General features: G+C 44.4%; 1 protein-coding gene across 1 annotated transcript in view; it reads right to left on the reverse strand.

Moving 5' to 3' along the window:
• Window positions 1–18,705, reverse strand: part of ddah1 (dimethylarginine dimethylaminohydrolase 1) — a 41,535-nt gene extending 22,830 nt beyond the window's left edge. Inside the window, exons 1-2 of the mRNA XM_003974368.3 lie at window positions 18,593–18,705; window positions 18,145–18,524 (exon numbers count right to left, since the gene is read on the reverse strand). Coding sequence (XP_003974417.2) covers window positions 18,145–18,438 — 294 coding nt within the window. The 5' untranslated portion in view covers window positions 18,439–18,524; window positions 18,593–18,705. The remainder of the gene's footprint in view (window positions 1–18,144; window positions 18,525–18,592) is intronic.
• Between the last annotated feature and the right edge of the window lie 3,695 nt (window positions 18,706–22,400).

Here is a 22,400-nt window from a genome sequence, read left to right on the forward strand (position 1 = left end):
ACGAAGGAAGGAAGAAAAAATACAGTAATAGTGAATTAATCAATTTCACTTTCTATTGTGCAGATGGAACAGAGAACACATGGAGAGAGAGGGAATTTGCAAGCCGACGCGTAGTGAGGAGTGGTTTCACACGTGGTGGCTACAGAATATTCCCATCCTTTCCTTTCAGGCTGACACCTTAGATACCAGGAGACTGGTAACTACACTGGCAGAGGCGGTCCCTATATCAAAATGAGATCATGTTTTTGTCAGTCAAATAACGAGACCAACCCACTAATCATTTCCCATTATAACAATTAGAGCATAAGTGGTTTCCCCGCCTGTAACCGCATGATGTGTGTGGCAGACTGTAGCTCCTCCACCACCTAGTTTGAGTGTTGGCTCCCCGTACTCCAGGTATGGAGATAATGACGGCACAAGGGGAGTTGCTCTGTCCTCGGCAACCAATTGGAGACACGCTTGTTTTAACAGGCCCACATTTCAGCATTGAAATCAAACATAGTCTAAAATGATCATCAAGCTGTGTTTATTTCCAGTCGTCTTGTGTGGTGGTGCCGTTGCCCTGAGTATCTGAACAACCTTTATTGGTACGGTACATCAAAAGAGAACTCATTATCATAGAACACATTTAACTAGGTTGTGAAAGATTTTCTTGACTCCAGTAAAGTCTCATAAAAGGTTTCTTCCGTCTCAGTTTTGTGTGTCGGCCCTGAGCGCATACAAAATGTCATTTCTCTCTCTATATCCCTGTCCGAGGATTCAAATCACCCCGTCCTTGAGTAAATAGGACACATGAAGAGCATGAGTATTATGGCAATGATTACACAGGAAAACCATGTCCGGCATTCTGCCTTACAAAGGCAAGGCCATGGAGTTCACACTTAAGGTTGAGAGGACACATGTAGCAGATCACAGAGACCGCCACACAGTCATCCTCATAAGCAATCAGGCAAGCGTGCATGCGCGTGCACGCTCTGCTCTGGGCAGCCCCTCAACTGTCAAGTCAACAGCTGATGGTCTATACATACAAGAGCTCTGACATCATGTCAACAGTAGGTTTCTGATAGCACAGTTCAAGGCAGGCAAATGCCTGTGTGGGTGCTGGAGAACGGATGTTCATGTTTGGTCCCAGCTATGTTTAACTCCTCACTCACAGCATTTAGTCACCGGCATGAACGGCATCTCCATGCAGGGCGTAGAACACTCTGCATGTTTTGCGTGCCTTCGGGGCAGCAGCGACGCCGTGTCAGGAAGTGAATGTTTAGATGACAGTGATGTCACATCAATGTGGTGCCATTTAGTTCTTATCGTAGTTAAGCAAACCTCTGACACCTTTGTCACATTGACATGGCAGCATTTTGATGCTCCATCCAGTATCTCTGCTCTCGGGCACAGAGGTCTGGAACTTTGCAATAATCATACGACTAAAATATTAAGCTTATGAAAAATGCAGTGTGTCTTTTGGACCCGGAATCGAAAGGTCTCAGGACGGCGAGTGCATAAAATAGCTGTCACAATGCATTCGCTTGATATATTTTTGCCGCCTCGTCTCAAATTTATCATTCCATTACAGCTAAGCCCTCCGTTCAAAGAGTTCAGACTGTGGCTTATTTCTGTGACAAATCCTGACCCTGCAGATTTAGTTCCACTTACTCCAAAAGTGTCTCCACAGACATGAAAAATCCACACAAACGTTGCGTAATAGTGCATTCCTAAATAAGAAAAATCATGTTTGAAGAAATGAAGATGAAATGTGTTTTGAAATGTTTTCTTTTCCCATATTGATGGCGCAGAAGGAAAAACCAGACCCCGGAGGTGAGTTCGAAGGCTTCCACGTAGACCGAACCCCAGATGAACTTTTGTTCCGAGTTAATGGGTCGAACATTATCAGCTCTATCCCTGATCACTGGAAACCAGGAACAAATGTTCTCACCCACCATAAAGGAAAAGAATCCGACACACACAATCTATTTGTACATCATTGCAAAACCTTTCCAAATCCTTTAAACTTTGTTATGATTCCTGGTTCCAATCCATTAAAGAGTTTTCCCCAAGAAGCCGGCAGCTTCTATGCCTTTATCACCCAGTGATGTCATGGATTGGGTGGATTAAGATGATGGAGGGAGAGATGACCAGTGTGTTAGCCGAAAGGAAAATTTGGATTTCCCAAACAAACCACGGGAAGAATGACAAGAAATTTGGCTCCACTTTAATCTCTTTCCTCTTACAAAGGAAGTTTGGACCGCCACCAAGTTCTTCCATGGTCAGGTTGTTTTTCCTCTATAAAAAAGAACATTCCAGCTTTAGGCAGCAGGAAACAAACAATGGAATGGGGGGGTGGGCGCACGTAAAGAAGTGGAGAACAATGACTTCAACCAACTCTCGTGTTCCATTCGTCCTCATCCTTAAAAGGGTATCTGAATAAAGGTGGACGCACAAACGGCATAACAGCGATTCCACTTCCATTACGCATCAACGACGAAAAACAAAGCGCACAAAGTTTTTGTCTGTGGAAATAAGAAGAATGGATGAGTTAAGGGGTCAAATATGATTAGGAAAGATGGGAAATATGGTAGGAAAGATAAAAAAAGATCTAATTAGAAGGAAAAGCATCTGAATTCCTGACATCTGATTTCATTGACAGTGTGATAGAATAGAATAGCTGTTATCTACATCAGTGCTCTCTCTTTCTCCCCCTCATTTGTCTCGCTTTTATTTCCTGACAAAAAAAAACAAACTCCTTTGAATTCTTAGGATGTAAGTCAGCACCACTGCCTCTAAAGTCAGATATATATTTGACTTCCATCTGTTTTCCCCGCATCTCCTACAGCCTGGGCCCTACTTCCTGTAAGTTTGTCTGCATTTCAACTGTCAACAGCCCAGGATTGGCGGACGCAGAAGCAGCAACTGCATGTGAGCGTGCACGCTCTCTACCTCGGCATCTGTGGTCGAATGGAGGACTCAATACAATTCAGAGCCTCTTGTGTGTCTATTTAGAATGTTACTCAATATTAAGTTCTCTGTCATCCACAACGCCGAGTTAAGTCATGCTGCTGGCAGCGCTGAGTCATGATCCGTGCCGGCATCACGGCCTTACATAGTCGATCCCGCCGTTCCTGCCCCTGCTGGTCACGTCGCCTGTGGCTGAGCAGGTGACGCTCCATCGCATTCCCTGGGAGACCTTGATGCCATGCAGTCACCGCAAGAGCGTTCTTGCGGGCCGGACATGTGACTTTCCATCTGCTCGCAAGCTTATCTGTAATTTTGGCGGACACGTTGACAAGCATGAGGCAATTGCTGATGACTCATGTTTGGTTTCTGCTCAAATGTTGATTCAACATGAATGAAATCTGAGCCGCCGCGCTTTGAGAAGCACCGCGCGTCCACCGCATGAAGTCCAATCGTCTGCCGTAACATCTGGGAAAATGACTCGACGTGAATCAAAAACATAAGCAAAAATAATCGCCTTCAGCGCAAACATTTGCTTTTTGTGGCTTTGTTGGCGCCCTCAGAGGAGAAATTACAACCTTGTCTTTTGACACCTGCGACAGGCCCGAGCAGCTGTTGGAATTTGAGCAATATTAATTGCTCATCCACGCAGGAACCAGCAGTAAAGAAGTGATGAAGCGGGCCTGCGGCGTCATGCGGCCCACATATATGTTTTTGGCGTGGATCTTGTTAGACCAGCTCTGCAAAAAACATTTTCTGTTTGAATTTAAGAAACATTATCCTAGACGTTCACCAGCGAGCGTCAACTGAACTGGCGCAGCTTTGTTCCAGCATGATGACCACAAGCTGGGAATTCTTTTTTTCCTGTGTCTGAAACATATAACATCTTTGTCAGTTCCTCGGAGATTTATCACCCCCCACTTTGTTCTTTGTGACATGTCGTTTTGCTGAGTGTCATTATGAGTAATTTTAACTTGTAGTAAAATAGTCAAAACTAATAGAGTTTGAGTCTATAACGTCAAATCATGCATTTAATGATTGCTGAATTCTCTCCAGTTTTCCTGCGGCCTGCATATGATTTCTTACAACACGACCTCACAAAATGCCACAAAAATCTCACAAATGACAGTAAAAATTATGCTAATAAATATCGAATATATGGAGACAACAGAAATGGAGGCCGACTACCTGTAGATGTATAATTACAACTTAGCCAGCTGGAAACATTTATTCTTTTTTTTTTTTTTAATGGAAGATGTCTCGGATATAAACAAGTCTCTGAAACCAAAGGTGTCATTTTTTTGCAAAGCTTGAAAATGATCATAGAAGAGCAGACATGCTGTCAGAGGATTGGAATGTCAAATGAAGTGGGAAAGTCTCGCAGGCTGTGTGTGCGTGGGGGGGGGGGGGGGGGGTTCTGGTGTGGGACAGGTGTGGTTCTACAGATAGAACGATCTCTGTTATTTCCCAAACAGCCTTTTATTACCACTTTGTGCTCAGCCAATCACATTAAAACTCTAGTAAACAAAGGAACAACCCTCACGCTAAATGCACTCACTTGCACATACGCACACATGCGCGCGCGCGCACGCACACACACAAACACTCACAGTTCAACCAGCAACACTAAGCGTGGAGTGTATTTCTGGAGGACAGTCCTATTTTTCCAGGCATGTTTCTGTCATTATCATTCCTGCACTAGCTCATGTTTGAAGTTAGCAGGCTGTAGAACAACGCCGAGCTCACTGTGCAGAGTGGGATGTGCAGGAAGAGCTGATCGGGAAAGCAGGTGCTGTGATTGGGGCCGCGCTCGGAGACGGCGAGGGACAGACAGTCGAGCTGGAGAAGAAGGGGAAATATTTGTAGAGCCTATGACCTGCACATTGTGATTTGTTTAATTTCCACTTCCTGTTGCCACATCACTGGTCACTTTAGTCTATTCTAGGCCCCTGGAATGTTTTGTCTGTAAAACTGTAACTCTAATGTGGGAGAAATAGTAGAAAGCTACAAATTTGACATCTTGGTTGAAACTGAGTTGTCTGGCTTCATATATATCCTATAAATACCATAAAATGTGATAATACCTGTATAATAATTAAATATCTACCCTGGATTGAAGTCATTTTACACCTCATCGCACAGATGAGGTATTTATGATCCCCAACTGTTATGATTACAGAAAATTGGAGAAACAACTGCCACAAAACACTGCTGGGTCTGATTTGTTATTCATGAAAATAATGCTTTTAGCGGAACAAAGGCAGCCAGTTAAAATTCTTACTCTTCTCGGAATCCATAGTGGGTGTGCCAAGTGAATACTGAATGTGATGAAAGAGAGCTCAGACGTGACCGGCCCCTCAGAGTGAAGTCTGGACCAAGACTGGAGCGAACGTGCAAATGATGTTTAGATGTTTGCACTGCTTCCAGGACCTAGTACACTTCAAAATCTGCATTTTCAGATAATTAGCCAGACGTGAGACATCTAGAAACCTCTGACACAAACATAAACCACCATTCAGACAGGAAAATATACAAAACAGCTGCACGTACATGTACTATATACACAGCTGCGTGCAGCGCGGCAGCAAATAAAGCCGGCCTGACGTGCGTGATTAAATAAAGGGTCAATCAATTGCATCCCAAAGCAGAACAGTGATTCTGAGGAACTGTTATCTGTTATGGCTGGACAGTGAGTGCAGCAGCCAGCCAACAGGAAGCAGAGCACTGTTCACTGCTGCATGCTGGGAGGCAATGACGCATACGTGTCTGCACGGGATGTCTGTGTGTACAGGCTCAAGCTCGTGGGATAAGCTTCTCTCAGGGTGTGTATTCTCCTCAGACTTTAGTCTGTGTTTTTATCTAATTGTGTCCACATCTGGCTCTGCGTGTCCTCTCTGCGTGTCTGTATGTGTAGGTGCCGTATTGGCGGGTACAGTGAGGTGACAGACATGTGAGGAGGAGGAGGATTTATGGACTTCAGCTCTGCCCTGTTGCTTATTTTACAATAGCCTGTGTCTTAGTTTCACAAATAAACACAAATTTCTTATTTAATTCTTTGGCAATACTGATGAGATGTTAAGTCAAACTGCAGAGCGCACGTAGCAGTTTAAGTGCACACATGTGGAGTTGGTCCTCCACCCGGATTGAACCATCAGCTCTTGCATCCAGTGACCTTTGACCTCCCTCCTTAACTGCGGTCAGAGCAAGGATGATGTTCAAAGAATACCACCTAAAATGTCTCAGTGTGACTGTGGCAAAAGGGGAAAAACATAGAAAATAGAATTTAACACAGAGCAGAAGATAAAACACTGCTATTATCAGTGATTCTACACGCCTCTCGTTCTTTTACTGTACGTCCAAAGGCAACCTTTCCCTGGGTCAAAGGTCAGCTTCTCATTCAGAGAACAAGAACATGACTTTCACGGTCAATTTTGAAATGGCTTCATAAATGACTATTTGTTTTGAGCATCAGTTCTTTTAGTTCTTGTAGTGAAGCAGATGTAGAACCACAACCATTTTAAGCATGACATAATTCACTTTTAAAATTTTTTATTGGTCATGTGCAAATTTCAGGAATGGGGTTTGAAGAAGGCAACTCCTGATTTTCCCATTTTCCCATTAGAGAGGCATTTTTATTTGCCCTAAAAGCTGAGTTTACATGCCACCACTCATTAAAGTTGGTCCCTGTCATGACATTTTTATTAATTTAGCCCCTCGGCTCGTCAACCACATGTTGTTTATTAGTGTGTGTGAAAAAACTTTGGACTTAAGAGGCACAAACTGAAACAACGATATGGGGACATTCCAGCTTCTCTTCATCTCCTTGGGCTTCACTGCATCTGATTGAGGCAAATCAGGCACAAACGGGGGAGTTGTGAATCAAAAGTCAGCCTTTCCTATTAAGCCTTATTTACTCAGCTGCTCCTGCTGGGTTAAACTCTCACTGTGGTTTGTTCACATTATCTCTGGCAAACAAGTCCCAAAACATGACCTGTGCGCTGGTCTCCATCACGTTGCTCCCCCTGAAAACACGTTTCGGCTGCACATCGTGGGGAATCGCTTCAGACAAGCACATCCGCCAGTTCCGTATTAAAACGACATTAATGCCGCAGCAGAGCTGCATTTCACATTCTGCTCTGACTGCAACAGATGCACCGATTTAAAACACGCCTGATTTTTAACTGACTTCAGTTTAAGGCCAATTATTGCCAACCATCTCAATATTAAATAACTATACTGCTGGAACTGTCAAGCTGAATTTTTATTGAAAATTCAGATTATTTCCACAAAATGACAACAGTGTAATTTCAAATTTATTTGACCTGATGGTTGCCATGTGCTTCAATTTTTACAGTGGAGTGTGTGTTAAAGGGAAAATGGGCCCATTACGTCTGAAAGGAGGGTGGCACATTCTTCCTAATGGCCCCGCTGTAATGACCCTGGCATCTGCGGTGCACTGTGTCATTTCCAAAACATTACAGGAGTTATATGGAAATTATTGGTCCTTACCAGGCCACCGAGGACTGTGAACCCTCTGATAAGTGAAGCCTGAGGCTCTAAACGAAGGGAGAGTAAAAAATATCCCAAATCTAATTTAGATTTTCCAGAGATTGTACGGCTCCAGGCCACTGAGTCGTCACTGCCTTAACAATGCACCTTGACTAATGTAATCTTCTGCATGACAGTGACAGAGTGGAGCTCTGTGCAGGTCCGTAGAGCCAAAAAAACATCAAATTTTACTGGACAAGCAGATGAAACCGAAACACATTCTAAAGCACCCCGTCTGCCAAATAATTCAAATCCACTTACAGATGTTAATAAATAGAGAATGGCTTCAAGGCCACCTCTATTTGATGACTCTGTCTTTGAATGGGTGAGCATGAATCTCCTGGAGTGCTGCAAAGCCCTGACTCACTTTTTGCGATGACTCTGCTGTGTATCACTGCTTACAAAGGGGTAGTTTCAGTTAATAGTTCCAAGAACTGTAGTGCCAAAACATCTTTATTCTGGGGAACTGTCATAGGCAGAGTGCAAAACCCATGTGTGGTCAAGATAAATGTTTTAATTTAAAACATTAAAATGATATTTTGCTGAATATTGAAGCTTTAAGCATTCTGAAACCCCCATTTATTCCCAGGGCTAAATACAGAAAGTTCTAGCTGGAGCGAATACCAACCGAGTCAGTTGCCACTGGCTGCTTATGTAACTTTTTGACCTGTAAAGTTGATACTGGCAATCAGACTTCCTGTAGTGCTAATGTGCTGATCCAGTCTGCTAACCACTGATAGGAACACATCCCCTACAGGATTCTGGTTCATCAGTCTGCCTGCTGACCTGCTCAACCCTGACCTGTGATCACCTGCCAGGACCATTTCCAGTGAAGCCAGAGACCAACCGAGTGTGATCTACCCCCGCAGCATGTATGATGTTAACCTGATCTTAGACAGAGATATGATGGGACGCACACATAAATGCACGTGCACTTCAAGCTGCACGTGGTTCCTGGCTCTGGGCTATCGAACATCTGCTAGACAGAAGGATCCCGCCGCTTTGCTCGGTAACAGCTGAAGGTCTATCTGCATGACTCTTGACTCTTGGTCGTAACAAGCAAAAAAAAACCGTTTAATTCAACCTAGAGATTAATGTAAAAGCTCGCCGAGCGTGCGTGCACGTACACTGATGTTCCGGAAGTCTGCAGGAACCTCCTGCTGTTCTTCGCCCCCAGCGGATGAGATCTTATTGTGGGTTTGGAGCCCCAGAGCAATTAGGTGAGTTTATGGTAAGCACTGGGAAGCGGAGAGCCCTGTCATTCTGTCAGAGCTGATTTCCCTCTCTCTCTGAAGGCCGACCTCTCTGGACTGCCAAGGGTGGACACAGTCCACAGCCATGCTTTTGAGGTGAGGAGAGCCATTGCACTGATTTAATTTTTTACTTCCTGTAGCTATATTTTTGTTGCTAAGCAATGTGAACCATAACATGCTTGCTGTATACGATGCCTGGCAACATAAGCAATCTCAATCCAGGAAAGGGGCGCTGGGGGGGATTAACTCATTAAATTTACAGTTACACCAGTGGAGCAGTTGTATAATGGCAGTTGGGGCACTTGGGCTGCTTCGATTCTCCTGTAATGTTTTAGGGAGTTTAATAAATGCAGGACAATAAATGCCTGTTTGGAGATAAAAAAGAGCAATTTACCTCCCCTCATATGTAATAAATTGGCGTGTCAATCCTCGTTTGATCCAAGAACGTCATGGCCTTAAGAGGGAAGCTGTATCAACACATAGCCGCTTCAGAAGGTATCTACAAAAGCAACAGCAGGCAACTGAGAGAGATCCTGCCATGGCATGACACTGGAGTCAAATCTAAAACATTCTTTCCACAGGGAGGAGGAAAAAAATGCATTATGAGCAGTGAAAGCACGAGCATATCATTCACAACATGAATGAAAAAAAAAAAAAATCAAAGTTGCACCTCCCTGTGCAGTCCCAGGAGCATTTCCCAACACGGTTGAAGTCTTTTTTTCCGACTGCAGTGCCAACAAAATACTTCATCCACTGCACCTCCGGGGCCTGCGTATCCTCTGGAGTCTGAGAGTTGCACCTCTTTACTAAAGCGTTTGCTTGAAAACTATATAAACACCGTTGCACAATAAAAAGGGGGTCTTATGTAACGGATGTCAGCCCATGCTGCGGCCCAAATGTAACAATTTTCACGGCCTTGAGCTTGAAAAGTTCCCACCCGCCGATTCGCTCATGCAGAGGACGAACTGTCACATATACAATACACACTTACATACCATCAGCCTTCAACTCCTGCCTGCTCACATCTGCACCAATTACAAAATGCAAAGGTCACAATTGTGCAGCATGACGGGCGCCGTTTACTACTTACACATTTAATACACAACATGTGGTGATACTGCAACCGTTCAGACTCGTGAGGTAACTGATGGAATTAACTAATATACTGTATATCGCAGAGATATCCGAGCCTGCGCCGAAGCTGATTGGCTTCATTTGTCACGGCTATGTTGGTTTTGACAATTGTTCAGGCATTTTTCGAAGGAAAATAAAAACAATTTTGCTGGCAGATTAAAAGATTTTTATCAAAAGAATAACAAAGTCAGTGGATAAAAGCTGTTTTCATGAGTCAAACTCAGGTAAAGGCTGAAGAATGACTTTGGCTGGATGTTTTCTTATGAGCAACACGGCCTGCAGAGCGAATGAAAGCCCAAATGTACGAGTCTGACATGAGGGTACGAAACCAACCTCACCAAAAACCCTTAAAAGGTGAAAAGTTACAATTCATCCATGGACAATTTAAGTTAGACAAATGTTAATCAGCTCTAATGTAATGTAATAGTTCAGTGGCTGTGGGCCTGATCTAATAAAACAAGCCTTTATTGGTAATTCAAACCAGGGAAAGTTAGGAGGGCAGTTCTAACAACCATTAGGATATTTTCCAACCACATTTGCAGGGACAAAACTAGATATTGTACACAAACACTATCAGTAACTCTGCGGTTTAGGGGCCAAAGACCTGGGACGTAAGCACCACCTTGTCAGTGCGAGGGAAAAAAAAGAAGGACATAAAGAAACATTTATCCAGAGGATAGAGTTCCTTTACAGTGACTGCATTAACGAAGCGGTTGGTTTGAGCGCTGGCACGGTTTTGTGCCGCTCTGCGCTGTGCGTGACTGCGGAGGTTGTCTGGTGGAGGAGAAGTGTGTGGGTTTAGTATGATCCTTGGCGTGAGAACAGCCCGAGAGCGGACATCGCACCACACTGTGACAGCCGAGGGCAGACAGGGGAGGCCACGTGCACCTCCCCTCCCAGCCGTGATACCTGCCCGGCCCCTGCGGACCCCTAACACACACACACACATAAAAACAGGATCATGGATAGCCATGAATACGCGTGTAGAACTCTTCACAACCACAATCTATCGAAACAGACTTCGGATTGTTTGGGGTGGCGCTTCCAAACCAAGCAGGTTTACAGACCAAGCAAAGACTAATGATAGCAAGTTTTCCTCTGAAGACTGAAGACACTCCCGGAGGTGCAATAGCTGAAGCCTGTGTGTGCCTGTTGTGAATCGGACAGAATCAGCCAATAAAGCAGCACCCTAATAAAGGCACCCTACAGTAGACGTGCACAAATTACACATAGGTGCAAGATACGAGCACTTGGCCCATGGTCTCCAGCCTCCTCCTGACATTCTGCAAACATTGTAGCACCTCTACGCCACATACTGTCTTCTGACTCACCATCATGTGGAAACTAGACACCCGAGTCTCGCCTCCTGCACGATGAATAATAAACTCTCATGCACAGCAACAGAGCAATGCTGAATAAATCCATGCAAATACATGCGGTCATTGGGGGGAGGCTGAGATTTCTGTCAAAAAGTGCGATTAGATATTGAATCCAAATGAGCAATTTGCGCTTCGCTAGATTTGTAAACGGAACCCGACAGAGGCAGAGGGGGCACTAAGCTGAGCTCTGGAAGCACGCCTAAGCTCCTCGCAACTGTAAATTACACATTCATGTGTTTACTGATGGACCTCATTCCAAGTGTGCCCAGTCCAAGAACTTATGTGCAATAAACCCTTATTTTATTTCTGTTTTGGTCATTAGAAACTCTTCAGGGAAACGTGATGTTTGCTGCTTGGGCAGGTAATGGCTAAGCATATTAGAGCATTTTCCTCTATAAAAGACGACCTGCTGGGTCTGGAAATGCAAAGGAAAAAGTAGATGGGAATAAATGAAATAAAAGCACGTTCCAGAGCAATGAGCTAAAATGTGCTAATTAAGGTTTGTTTCAAAGGTTGTGCCATTAATCAAAATTAACGCAGCTGGCCCGATCTAAGCTTCTTGTAATGAGTCTTAAAAAGAAATCACCAGCGCACGTTTGGAGAGATTAGCTGTTGCATAATGATTCCTGAATCCCGTGAAAGCCTGGATCTTGTTCGGCCTCCTAATCCGACTAACATTTAACTGTTCACTGACTCGGGAGTCTGATGGTAAATTTCTCTTGGGTGAAATGACAACCGCAGCGGCGGGACGGCGTCCTCCGCCAAAAGCGTGAAAATTAAACACATGGGAACAACAAGACCCCACGTTTTTCAACCAGGCAGGTTCTGAGGTTGAACACAGATGGAATGTTTCTCATTCAGAGAGACGCACGTGACGGCACGGTGCAAACTGCGCCTGTTGCTTTAGCCCGTCCTCCCAGGACACCGTCCAACAATGGCACCAAGAAACAGACACGGCCGGGTGTTTGCCGGCTGTCGGCACCAGCGGGAAGATAGATGGGGAGCGAAACTCGGGAGCGCCCACAGGTGAAAGCTTTTCCCCGTGAGGAATTTAGAGCCCCTTCAAATTTCCAGCTCCGTTCCAAACGGCGTGTATCTTTTTTATGTGTTTAAACAACGGCCGTGAATGACTAAAAGGGTGTGAAAAGCCAGTTTATTTTAAGGTGCGTGTTGAAACGGATATAGGTAGAGATGTGTCATACGTCAGGGGGTCCGCCGCTTGCCAGCTTATTCTTGACGTGTGCTGTGAACACAAAAGCCTCTCCCAGAAAACCGAGATGAAGAGGTGAAGAGTTTATAACTTGCTCACCGTCTCCGAGGCCTCTCGGCCCTAAAACGCGTCAGGATCGCAAGTATTTGAGAAAATACTGCACGGGAAAAGGTTTGGTCACGTATGTTTTCTGCGATGAGAAACAAGACAATAGAGTTTTTGACTTTACGCCTCCTTAAAATCAATTCTGAGGCATCGTTTCTATCGGTGGTTTTTTAAAAGTGGGAAGCTAATGAATCACAAGAGTAGAGAGGCAACGACGGAGGGATCCAATTAGATTGATTTCTGCTTTGTTTACAGAGCACAGCAGCGTGTGGCAGAGCCAATCGTGGCATCAGTCATCGAGCACTTCATCCACCGAGTCGCTCGATATTTCCCGTCATCCTAAACAGTACTGATAAAACCAATTTATGGCCAATGTGACCACACTTGTACCACATTATATTCTTTCAGACTAAATAGGCTGTATGATGAAGAAGGATTAGGGGATTTTTCTCTGTATTCATTCTCATTGAAGCTCACATGGGTGGTAAAACTGATTCAAACTTATCATTTTGATAAGACGTCTACATTCAACGTCCAGCACCTGATTAAACCCTTAAACCACAATCCTCTTAGTGACATGAGAGCTTTCTGTAAATCCTGTCAGGAAGTCGCAGGTTTTAACCCTCTCATGGGGTCACGCTCACCTGGTTGGTGATTGTGCCAAATCAAACCCCTTCAACTGTCCTAAACTGGGCAGATAAAACCAGACATTCACCTCATTCAAACATCTTCATCTCTATCATGTTTTTTCCTGGACAGTGTCTTCAAAAATATGCTCTAGTCCAAACCTTCACTATTAACCTCTCCAAATCTGCTCCTCTGCCTCATATTAAACCATTTATAAAGAGGTGATTCACTGATTAGTGCGCACGGGGGGGGGGCAACCAATAAAAGCATAACCTTTTTTTATTAAAAATGAACTTGTGACCCCAAACCTCGCTGCACAAAATAGGGGTTTTGTTTCGGTTCATATGGCGCCCTTGTTGACCTTCAGCGCGGCTCTTCTCCAGGCTGCTGCACCTGGACCACATCCTGTGTCTTCCACTGCTCAGTCTCACATACCAAACCAGACATTCACACACCCGCGGTGACGGCTGAGGGTGACCCGGTCATCCTGTGGGTCTGAGAGGAGTTTCTGTTCACAAGCGTTGAGGCTGATGGCTGGTGGGGAGGAATCCGTGGCCAAGAAGGTGACGGCAGGGTGGGGTTAGAATCCTCTATTCAGCTTCCTGACGTAGAACTTCCTGATTTGCATGAGGCGAAAGGTCCTGACCCACTTAAATGCACAATCGAGAATGTGTTAATGATAAACCAGGGTAAAAACTTCCTTAGTATCGTTCAACCTGTCTTTCCCAGGAAAGACATGAGTAACGTGTCATATCTGTGCAGGCGTGTGAGAACCTGCCTATTATGGAACAGGTTGAGCGATTGCTGGTGTATAGCTATGCTAATTGACTGGAACTTGAATGGAAATACCTCGGTGAATTTGTTTGTCTTTCAACATACAGAAATAATGAAATGGATTTGCAGCAAACTTGAAAGTAACAGCTGTAGAAACAGATAAGGTCACTGCTTGTGTCTATCCCATGACGGACACAAGCAGTGACATTCAACAGAGGGACATACGCCAACGCTAGCTTTTAATTCAGCTTAGCTGGCTAATAAAGGCAAATGGCAATGGCAGAGAACATTACATTATCATTCAGACAGAAGAAAAAACACAGGACTATTTATTTAGAGGATGCTCTGAATTGTCTGAGTGCTCCTAATTTAATTATATGGCTTTTTTTATTTGATAAAAGCTGCTCTATTGAATGCACCAGGGTTTTTTTTTTTTATTTAAATATATTGTTTTAAAGGAAGCAGGGATGTAAAAAGAGCCATAATTCTTCAGCCTGTGTATTCACAAAGTAAGCTCAGAGGGAACAAACCTTGTCCCCTATATCAAAACTGTAATGACTAACGTGAAACCACTGTTAATGTAGATCAGGGATGGACAATCCAATCCTACGAGAGTCGTGAGCCACCCAGGTTTTCCTTTCTACCAGCTAGTCAACTACTTCACTCATAATCCAGAGAGCTCACAGACAGAAAAAATAATTAAGATATCGGGTTTACTGCTCAATCATAGTGGAATGCAAAGGTCTTATTTCATCTTTGTTGCCGGTTTCTAGCGCAGCTGTGTTTACAGTTGCGCAGGAAGTTCCTGCTATAGTCAAACTACGTGAATCTAGTGGTTTATCCAAGGGAATACAGATGCAACATTTTAGAAAGGACTTCAAAATGTAGTACGTTATTCTAAGATGCTTAAGAATCCACAGGAAAGTGAATGAGAGGGAGGATGTGAGTGTTACAAATGAACACGCCAGACAAGGAACCAGACAGACAAACAGTGAGCGGAAGGGCAGGCTAACTGTGCTAGGAATGTGACAAGCAGTCGGTACTGCACAGTGACCCCGGTCCACATGCTACTTGGCAGGCTCCAGGTGTCTCAGCCTCCTCCAATGTTCACACACGGATGTGAAGGCTCCCTGAAGGAAACCAGGTTGGTTCTGTTGGGGAATTCATATAATAGGGGAAGGCGGGGACAGAATCTGCATCTGCAGGCTGTCTAGTCAAAGCAGGGCTTCTGTACACTCTGGTGTTAATTTGGGGGCCAGTACAGAAGACAGGAGCAAAAAGGGGCCCACATGGTTATAAACCATGAGGACTGAACCTAAATATTACGTCTATAAAAACATGACCTAAATACAATGTCTGTGAAACAGAATTTTCCACCCGTCCCCAAACCTGAATCGACACCTGAACCTTTTACACTTGTTATGACAGATTTTTAGCACTTTTCAATGACTATCATTTTCCAGTCTTGGACAGCTTAACTGGCAGTACCGCGTGAACAGCAACATCCCATAATTAACGCAAATAAAGTCACGACAGAGGCCTAAAAAGGGTTAGAGTCAAATGCAAACACTGGAATAAAAATCAGAATCAGAGAATCAGAAAACAGAGCACAAAGAGCTTTTCTTGTGGTTTTAGCTGTTCTTTTTTCCAAGAATCACGGGCGCAAAAGCACGTAAACACACACGTCACATTTATGTATACGTGTTTGCTTTCCCTGGCGCCTTAACGGCCTGGTTTGACATAGAAGCAGACTGAGAAGTGGCGTGTAATGAATTAATAAGCATTGCTGAGTAAATGATTGTGCTACCTTGACCACACAGGGACAAGTGTTTGGACACGTTCCCTCACCGGCTTCCCAGCAATGATCCCAACAGCCACTTATGTAACCTGCAGCGCTCCTAACTCTGACTCCGACTCTATATTGGCTGCGGAAACTCATTTATCTCAAGCAGGGTTGCACCAAGGTTGTTCGTTCAACAAGTTAATCCATCTTTTTATGCTGTAATGATGCAAAACAACTTTTATGCAGCCTTGCATCATGGGACCTGTCAAAGACAGAAAAGTAGATGCAGAGTTGGGGTTTTTTCATGAAAGGTGTGTTAAAGAGCGGTGATGAGAATGTGAACAAACGGAGTCTGAATGATCAACAAACAGCCTTCACAAGTCTGTCAGGATTAAAACGGTGAAGAAAACGTCTGCAGATTGACACCAACTGGATCTATGGTTTGGACACCATGACCATTCAGCATGAACAACGCTGAGCTCAAGCTGTTATTACACGAAGAGTACGAAATAAAATTAAAGCTGTGGCTGTTGAGGATTATTTAAAGAGACACTAAAAAGGTTCCTCAACCCAGAAAGTTGTTTTCTGGAATCATGTGTCGACAGGATAACGACTCTCCGCGGCTCCACCAGCACAAAAGGGATGAACACAATTCACGAAACACAGCAAGGCGGCTGATGCTACATCAGCTCTCGGTGTAATGGTGAAGCCACAAGGACTCCAAGAAATTGTTTCCCTACAGAAAACCAAATTCATCTGTCAGACAAAAACTTTAAAAGATATTTAGAACATGGATAGATCCAGCCCCCGAGCGCTGGATTCAAGCCGGGTTTTCCATCCTACAGGTTGACAACGCGTTCACCTGGGGTTCCGCTTCCCTTGGTGAGAGCAGTTCCTGAGGAAGAGTCAGGGATCAAGAAGTTGAGCCAAGTCACATGAAAAACGTCCCCAGTAAAATAAAGAAATGCACAGGATTCCTCACGTTACAGCAGCATTTTGGAAACAAGCAAATAGATTGGGACCGTGGCCAGCCGTGCAGTGAGCGGGAAAGTCATTTCCTGATTGCATTTCTTTAATCTTTTTTGGTTGCAAAACAGTCATTGAGTCACTCAGGATGTCTGCTGATTCATGGGAATAAAGGCAGATTTTCAACAGCACGGGGCGGCGCTGGCGCTGGCGGTGGCGGTGGCGGAGGCTCATCTACATTCAACGTCTGATTCCGACAATCACCCATAACGGCTCGTTCTCCAGAGACCGGCAGATGGTGATTATTGGTGATGGTGACTGAAGGCGTGCACGAGGAACACTCCGAAATGACAGAACAAGTGTAAGTGAAGCAGCACACTGATCAGCCAGGTACTTATATTGACTACAGGAGGTGCGTGATGGCGTGCTTGTAGTTCATGGATGCCAACGTTTTGGTTTTTTGGCAGAGTGCAGCTACAAGAAGAGGGAAAAGTGCAGGCATTGCCCCAAATGAGCAGTCCCACAATCTGCTTCCTGCCATCCAACCATTCCCCATGAGTCAACTATAAAGAGAGAAATCTCATGATTTTAATGTGAGGCAATGGTCTGGCTGGGCGCCGCGCATACAAATGTAACCTGTGCCACGCAATGCATTAATTAAAGCAATATGGTGGCTGAAGGCAACAGCTCTGAGCTGTGCAATCAATACCCCTGCTGCCAGGGAGGCTGTGTGGGGGCTGTTAGGACCAGTGAGCCGAGGAAAGTGACTCTGATGCAAAATGACAGGTGCTTTGACACAAGCCATCCCACCATTTACCTCATTGTAATACTCTCCCTTTCATAGTCTCTCAAACACTGTCGTTATTAGCAACCAGCCCCCCTCCTAATATGGATCGACTGCTAACATGCAAAAGTCTGACTTTCATCAGTCTTCTTAGGTGCTAAGATGATTTCATCATTTCGTTCACAATCCCAATCAAGCCGTTTTGAAGATCACAAGTAATCAAATACAAACAGGTCTGGAACTGACAGTTTGCCACTGCAGCCTTTACAAGCTCTTCACTCAAACTCGTTTTCAAAGTATGAAGTTTGTCAGCTGGGCGTTGCCTCACCATATGTCATTTGACACATGTGGCGGTCAAATGGCCTCTTCAGAACTTCAGTGCGCAACTGCACACGTTGGAGTTAAGTATCTCCATTGCAAAGCGAAGCAAAAATGTAGTTTTGACAAGAAAAGCCCTTTAGGTTTTATCTCTGTTAATTGCACTCAGGATTCCCTCGTGTTATGATGTTATGTGAACCTGCGCGCACTGGTGCTGGATGAGCACAATCTGCGTGAGCCTCCACTCCAATTTCACATTAAAGCTGCTTTTTTCCTGTTTTTGATTTGATGCAAACACACGGACTCCTCCATACCTCTCCTCTCCTGCTCTCTGCCCCGGGTCTGGTGATCAGCGCGGTGTCACCGCACGCCACCGCTGCGTCCTCCACGAACACGCAGTCCGGGAACGACTCGTCCTCGGGGAGCTCCACCACGTCCAGCCCGAGCCTCGTCCTCAGGATGTCGACGTACTCCCTATGGTCCTTCCGCGCCCCGTCCAGGTCCACCTCTGCCTGGGTCATCCGGAGCGCATCCTTGGCCAGGGACGCGGGGATTCCTCGGACAACAGCGTGGGTGTAGTGACCAAATTCTGCCATCAAACCAGCCATGTTCTGCTTTCCCTGCACTTCGTTACGACGCGCAATTCAGAGACGATGGGTAGAAATAAATCGAATAATCCCCACCTGCCAATTTGCTGAGAGACAATTTGTTGTTAGTTTGAATCTTTATTGATAGTTGTCTGCAGGACTCGGTGTCACTCACCCCTGCTCGTTCACTGCCAGGCGACGGCGCGTCGACGATGACGCGCGCTGATCGTCACGTGTTAAGCCTTGTGTAGAGCTCCATGTGACAGCCAGTAAACTGCAGTTACAGTTCAAAGTTTCACTTTCACTGCACATCCCAGGTACTGTATGTTATGTTGCAGACAGTCTGCACACGACTGGGACACACGTCGATCCTCTTTTCACTATATCATGCAGGACTCTGTATAGAATCAGAATCAGATTTATTGCCATTGTTCATGTAATACACAGTATTACACAAGCTAGGAATTTGTCTTGGTGTGACGCTGCAACATTCAACATAAAGAAGACAACACTAGAATAAGATAAATAAAATAAGACATACATATAAATAGTAAGAAATAGTGCAGGTCAATGCAAAGAACACCCATGCTTTACGTGTTTAGGACAAGAACATAAGAAATAAAGTATTTTTAATCTCTTTCTGTGCTTCTTATATTCAACCATGGCAAGTAACACCATCTGTGATTAAAATAAAACATGAATATGAAAATCTTGTTTGAAATCTATTCGACTGTTCATTATTTGATCCCGTTCTTTGACTGGTGATTGGAATGGCTCTGTATTTGAACCACTCACCTTCAATAGAGCAACTGTTTTCAAAAATATGAATGAAATGCTGTTTGGCTCATTTTTTTCCCCCAGATGGGTAATTTGTGATAATTGTTTGTAGACTGATGACAGAAACTGTTGGGTTTATTTTATTTTATTCTGCAAAATGTGCCCATGTAAAAAAAAAAAAAAGACCTTCTATTATTGTCAGACTTTATGTGAGGCTGCAGAAAGAGATTACAAGGTCACGTCTTTGAACATAAACTTGAGAGTTTAAGAGAGATACCTGGAGCTGCTTGACTTTGAAGCGCAGCATTAAAACAGTTTGTCTATTAAGAGTGAGGGAGGGAATTATATTCCCTGTGGTGCCATCTGAGGAAGCCTCTGGGCCTGGGGAAGCTGCCTAAATGGATGGAATGCTTCTTCAGACAACCCAGATGCACATTCTTCCACTGCGGGACTTCAGTTTGTCTTTTCTTGTTCCAAATTCACTCAATTATCCCTGACTGCTCCATACATTCCAGGACATTGCAGGAGCTCCACGTTCCCATTTTCCACTCCAGCTAGGATCACCAACCACGACCGACCCAACCTAACATCTGCCCCCCCAGCAAGAAACCCCCACCACTCCGCCTACTAATCATTCCTCTTTGTGGATATGCATGAGCCAAGAAAAGACCCTCTTTCTATTTTTCTCTCCGCACTGGAATTTGGGTTACTTCAGATGAAGGAAGCCCCGATTCTCCAGAAACACCTGGCGGGTACATTGTGCAGCTATTCAAAAAATGAGGGAAAGGAGACACAATCCTCCACCTGCAGATGAAGCCGCACAAAAAGTCGAATCTCTTATGTGTCTGGTATGATTGGACTCCAGATGAGATCCAGCAGAGATCTAAAGTGTCACGGCATGATTACACAGGTGCGCCCAGCGAATGAAACTTTAAGCTTTCTGGCACATTTTTCAGTCCAATTACCACAGAAAATAGTCAAGCAAAACAGGATCTTTTGTAATTTGGAGCACTTGGTGTTTCAGCGGAAAGTCTGGGGTACATTATAGAAGCGTAGTAAAAGACTCAAATCCACAAACTGTTCAAAGAGTTTTTATTTCTTATGACTGTAATCCAAATGATATAAAAGGAGGGACAATGTGCCACCACTTTCTCGTGCTTTGCTAGCATGCTCCAAATGTCTTGTGCAATCCAAAGATGGCTCACTGACATAGGTTCACAGTTATTGGCTGCAAGGGTTTCCTCTACCGAGAAGCTGGATCTCTTTCATTTAAACCCCTTTTTGACTCAAGACAGGGTTGCAAAGAATGGTTTCTGATTATTTCTTTCAAAATCTAACCGAGACTCGCTGTCTCCCCCGCTTACACTTGAACTTCACACCTCAACAGCTGCCGGGAGTCAAAAGCATATCAACTTATCATACTAAAAATAGAATATACGCTGGCTGCATACTTTACTCCCCCATTTTTCACCTCATTGCTGAAGCTAGCATGTGTTGATTATACTCAAACATTGAATATGGAGATTGAGAGCTTTATCTTAACACAAACCCATCTCGTTCAGTCCATCTTACATTCAGTGCAGGTAATCTATGTCAGATAAGATCACTAAATACCTTATTATCGACATATTTTTGCAGAACTGGCGGCAGAGCATGTTACGTCATTTGGGATTAAACAAAAGCAGCGAGAAGTACAAGTTGTGCCTTACACTATCATAATAAATATTGAGGAATTAGTGGAAAAATGAAAGAAACAAGGTTACGGAGCACATATAGTTCTTTTCAAGGATTTTCCATTGAATTCTGCCAAGATGTTGTCAGAGCAAGATTGGCCAAACGTGCTGATGAAGGTGGGGATGCACCTTCTCAGCAGAAACCTGGGGGAAAGCGGCAAGCACACAACAATCCACAGCTTCCCGTTTCTCCAGCCTCCCAAATTATGGCTGTCCCTGCCTGCATTCGTACGAGAATAATTCATAACTCAAGAGGACTTCTGCAAGCTGACACGGAAAGGAAGTGCTGCTAGTACATACTGCATACCAGTCCTGACTCCTGACATTTATCTTGAATATACCACAGTGGAATCCTTTTTTCAAACATGTCATGCTGTCCTGTACTGTTCCATCTGTCACTCAGATGTGCAGGAGGAGGCTGAAGGCTGCTTACCACAGACTTCCTGCGAACAAATCTGTTTCTTCAACTGTGAGGGCTCCTGGTGGGATCTGACAATGGGTTTCCATTACACTGAGCCACAACACAGTAGAAAATCTGCCAGACGTTAGTGAAGAGTGAAATCACTCCACTGGAGACTGTGCTGCTCCCCTGATAGCTGCGCTACAGAACGCTGAGCATAATCCAATGATAAGAACGAGAGCGAGTAAGAGACCATCCCCGAATATCTGTGGCACTGCTCTCTGTATGTGTTGGGGGCTCACAGACAGCCTTCGTGGAAAATATTATGGGAGCTCAATTGTAGCACAGAGACGCATGTCCAGCATTTGGAATGTTTCCTGCACTGAAAGGGCAACCATGGAATGAAGATTACCGTAATGTAATTCTCCACTGACGCACAATGACAACAAAGTTTCCGACTGCCATAACAGTGGAGCGGATGCACACAAGTACACAGTAGACTGACGGAGTAACTGCGCATAAAAATGAGAGGGGAGGGGTAACAAAGTCCACTGAATGTAAACACGAGTGGCAGAAACGTTGTCTTATTCTTGAAATGGTTAAACAGGCGGCTCCACCATGTTGCATAAATGCAAAACACTGCTTGCAGCCACTAATATGCAGATGGAGGCACCTGGAAGTGAGAGAGAACCAGAATTTGCATTCTTTTTTGTTATGTCGGTTGTGTAGAACTTTGTGTTTCCAATGCTGCAAATCGTGTCATGACTCCAAGAAGTGTTTTGGCTTCCGGCTCCTAGATAGCTAGACAGATCAAGAGGACCGCAATACATGATTGGGATTATTTATAGAAGACATTTGACAGACAGATGCTGTAGAAAGCTGATTGAAAGCCAGTGGAATGACAGCGGAAAACCACATTAGTGTATGGACAAACAGCACAAACACAGGAAATAAACACCAGAAAGCACACGTGCTCGCCAGACACGCCCCCTGAATAAATAACCCTGCGTCTAAATCCGCAGGAGGGGCTCCTTGGACCCATTCAGACATCTAGATGCATGTAAAACACAGAC

This window comes from Takifugu rubripes, chromosome 20, assembly GCF_901000725.2.
Source record: "Takifugu rubripes chromosome 20, fTakRub1.2, whole genome shotgun sequence".
Taxonomy (NCBI): domain Eukaryota; kingdom Metazoa; phylum Chordata; class Actinopteri; order Tetraodontiformes; family Tetraodontidae; genus Takifugu; species Takifugu rubripes.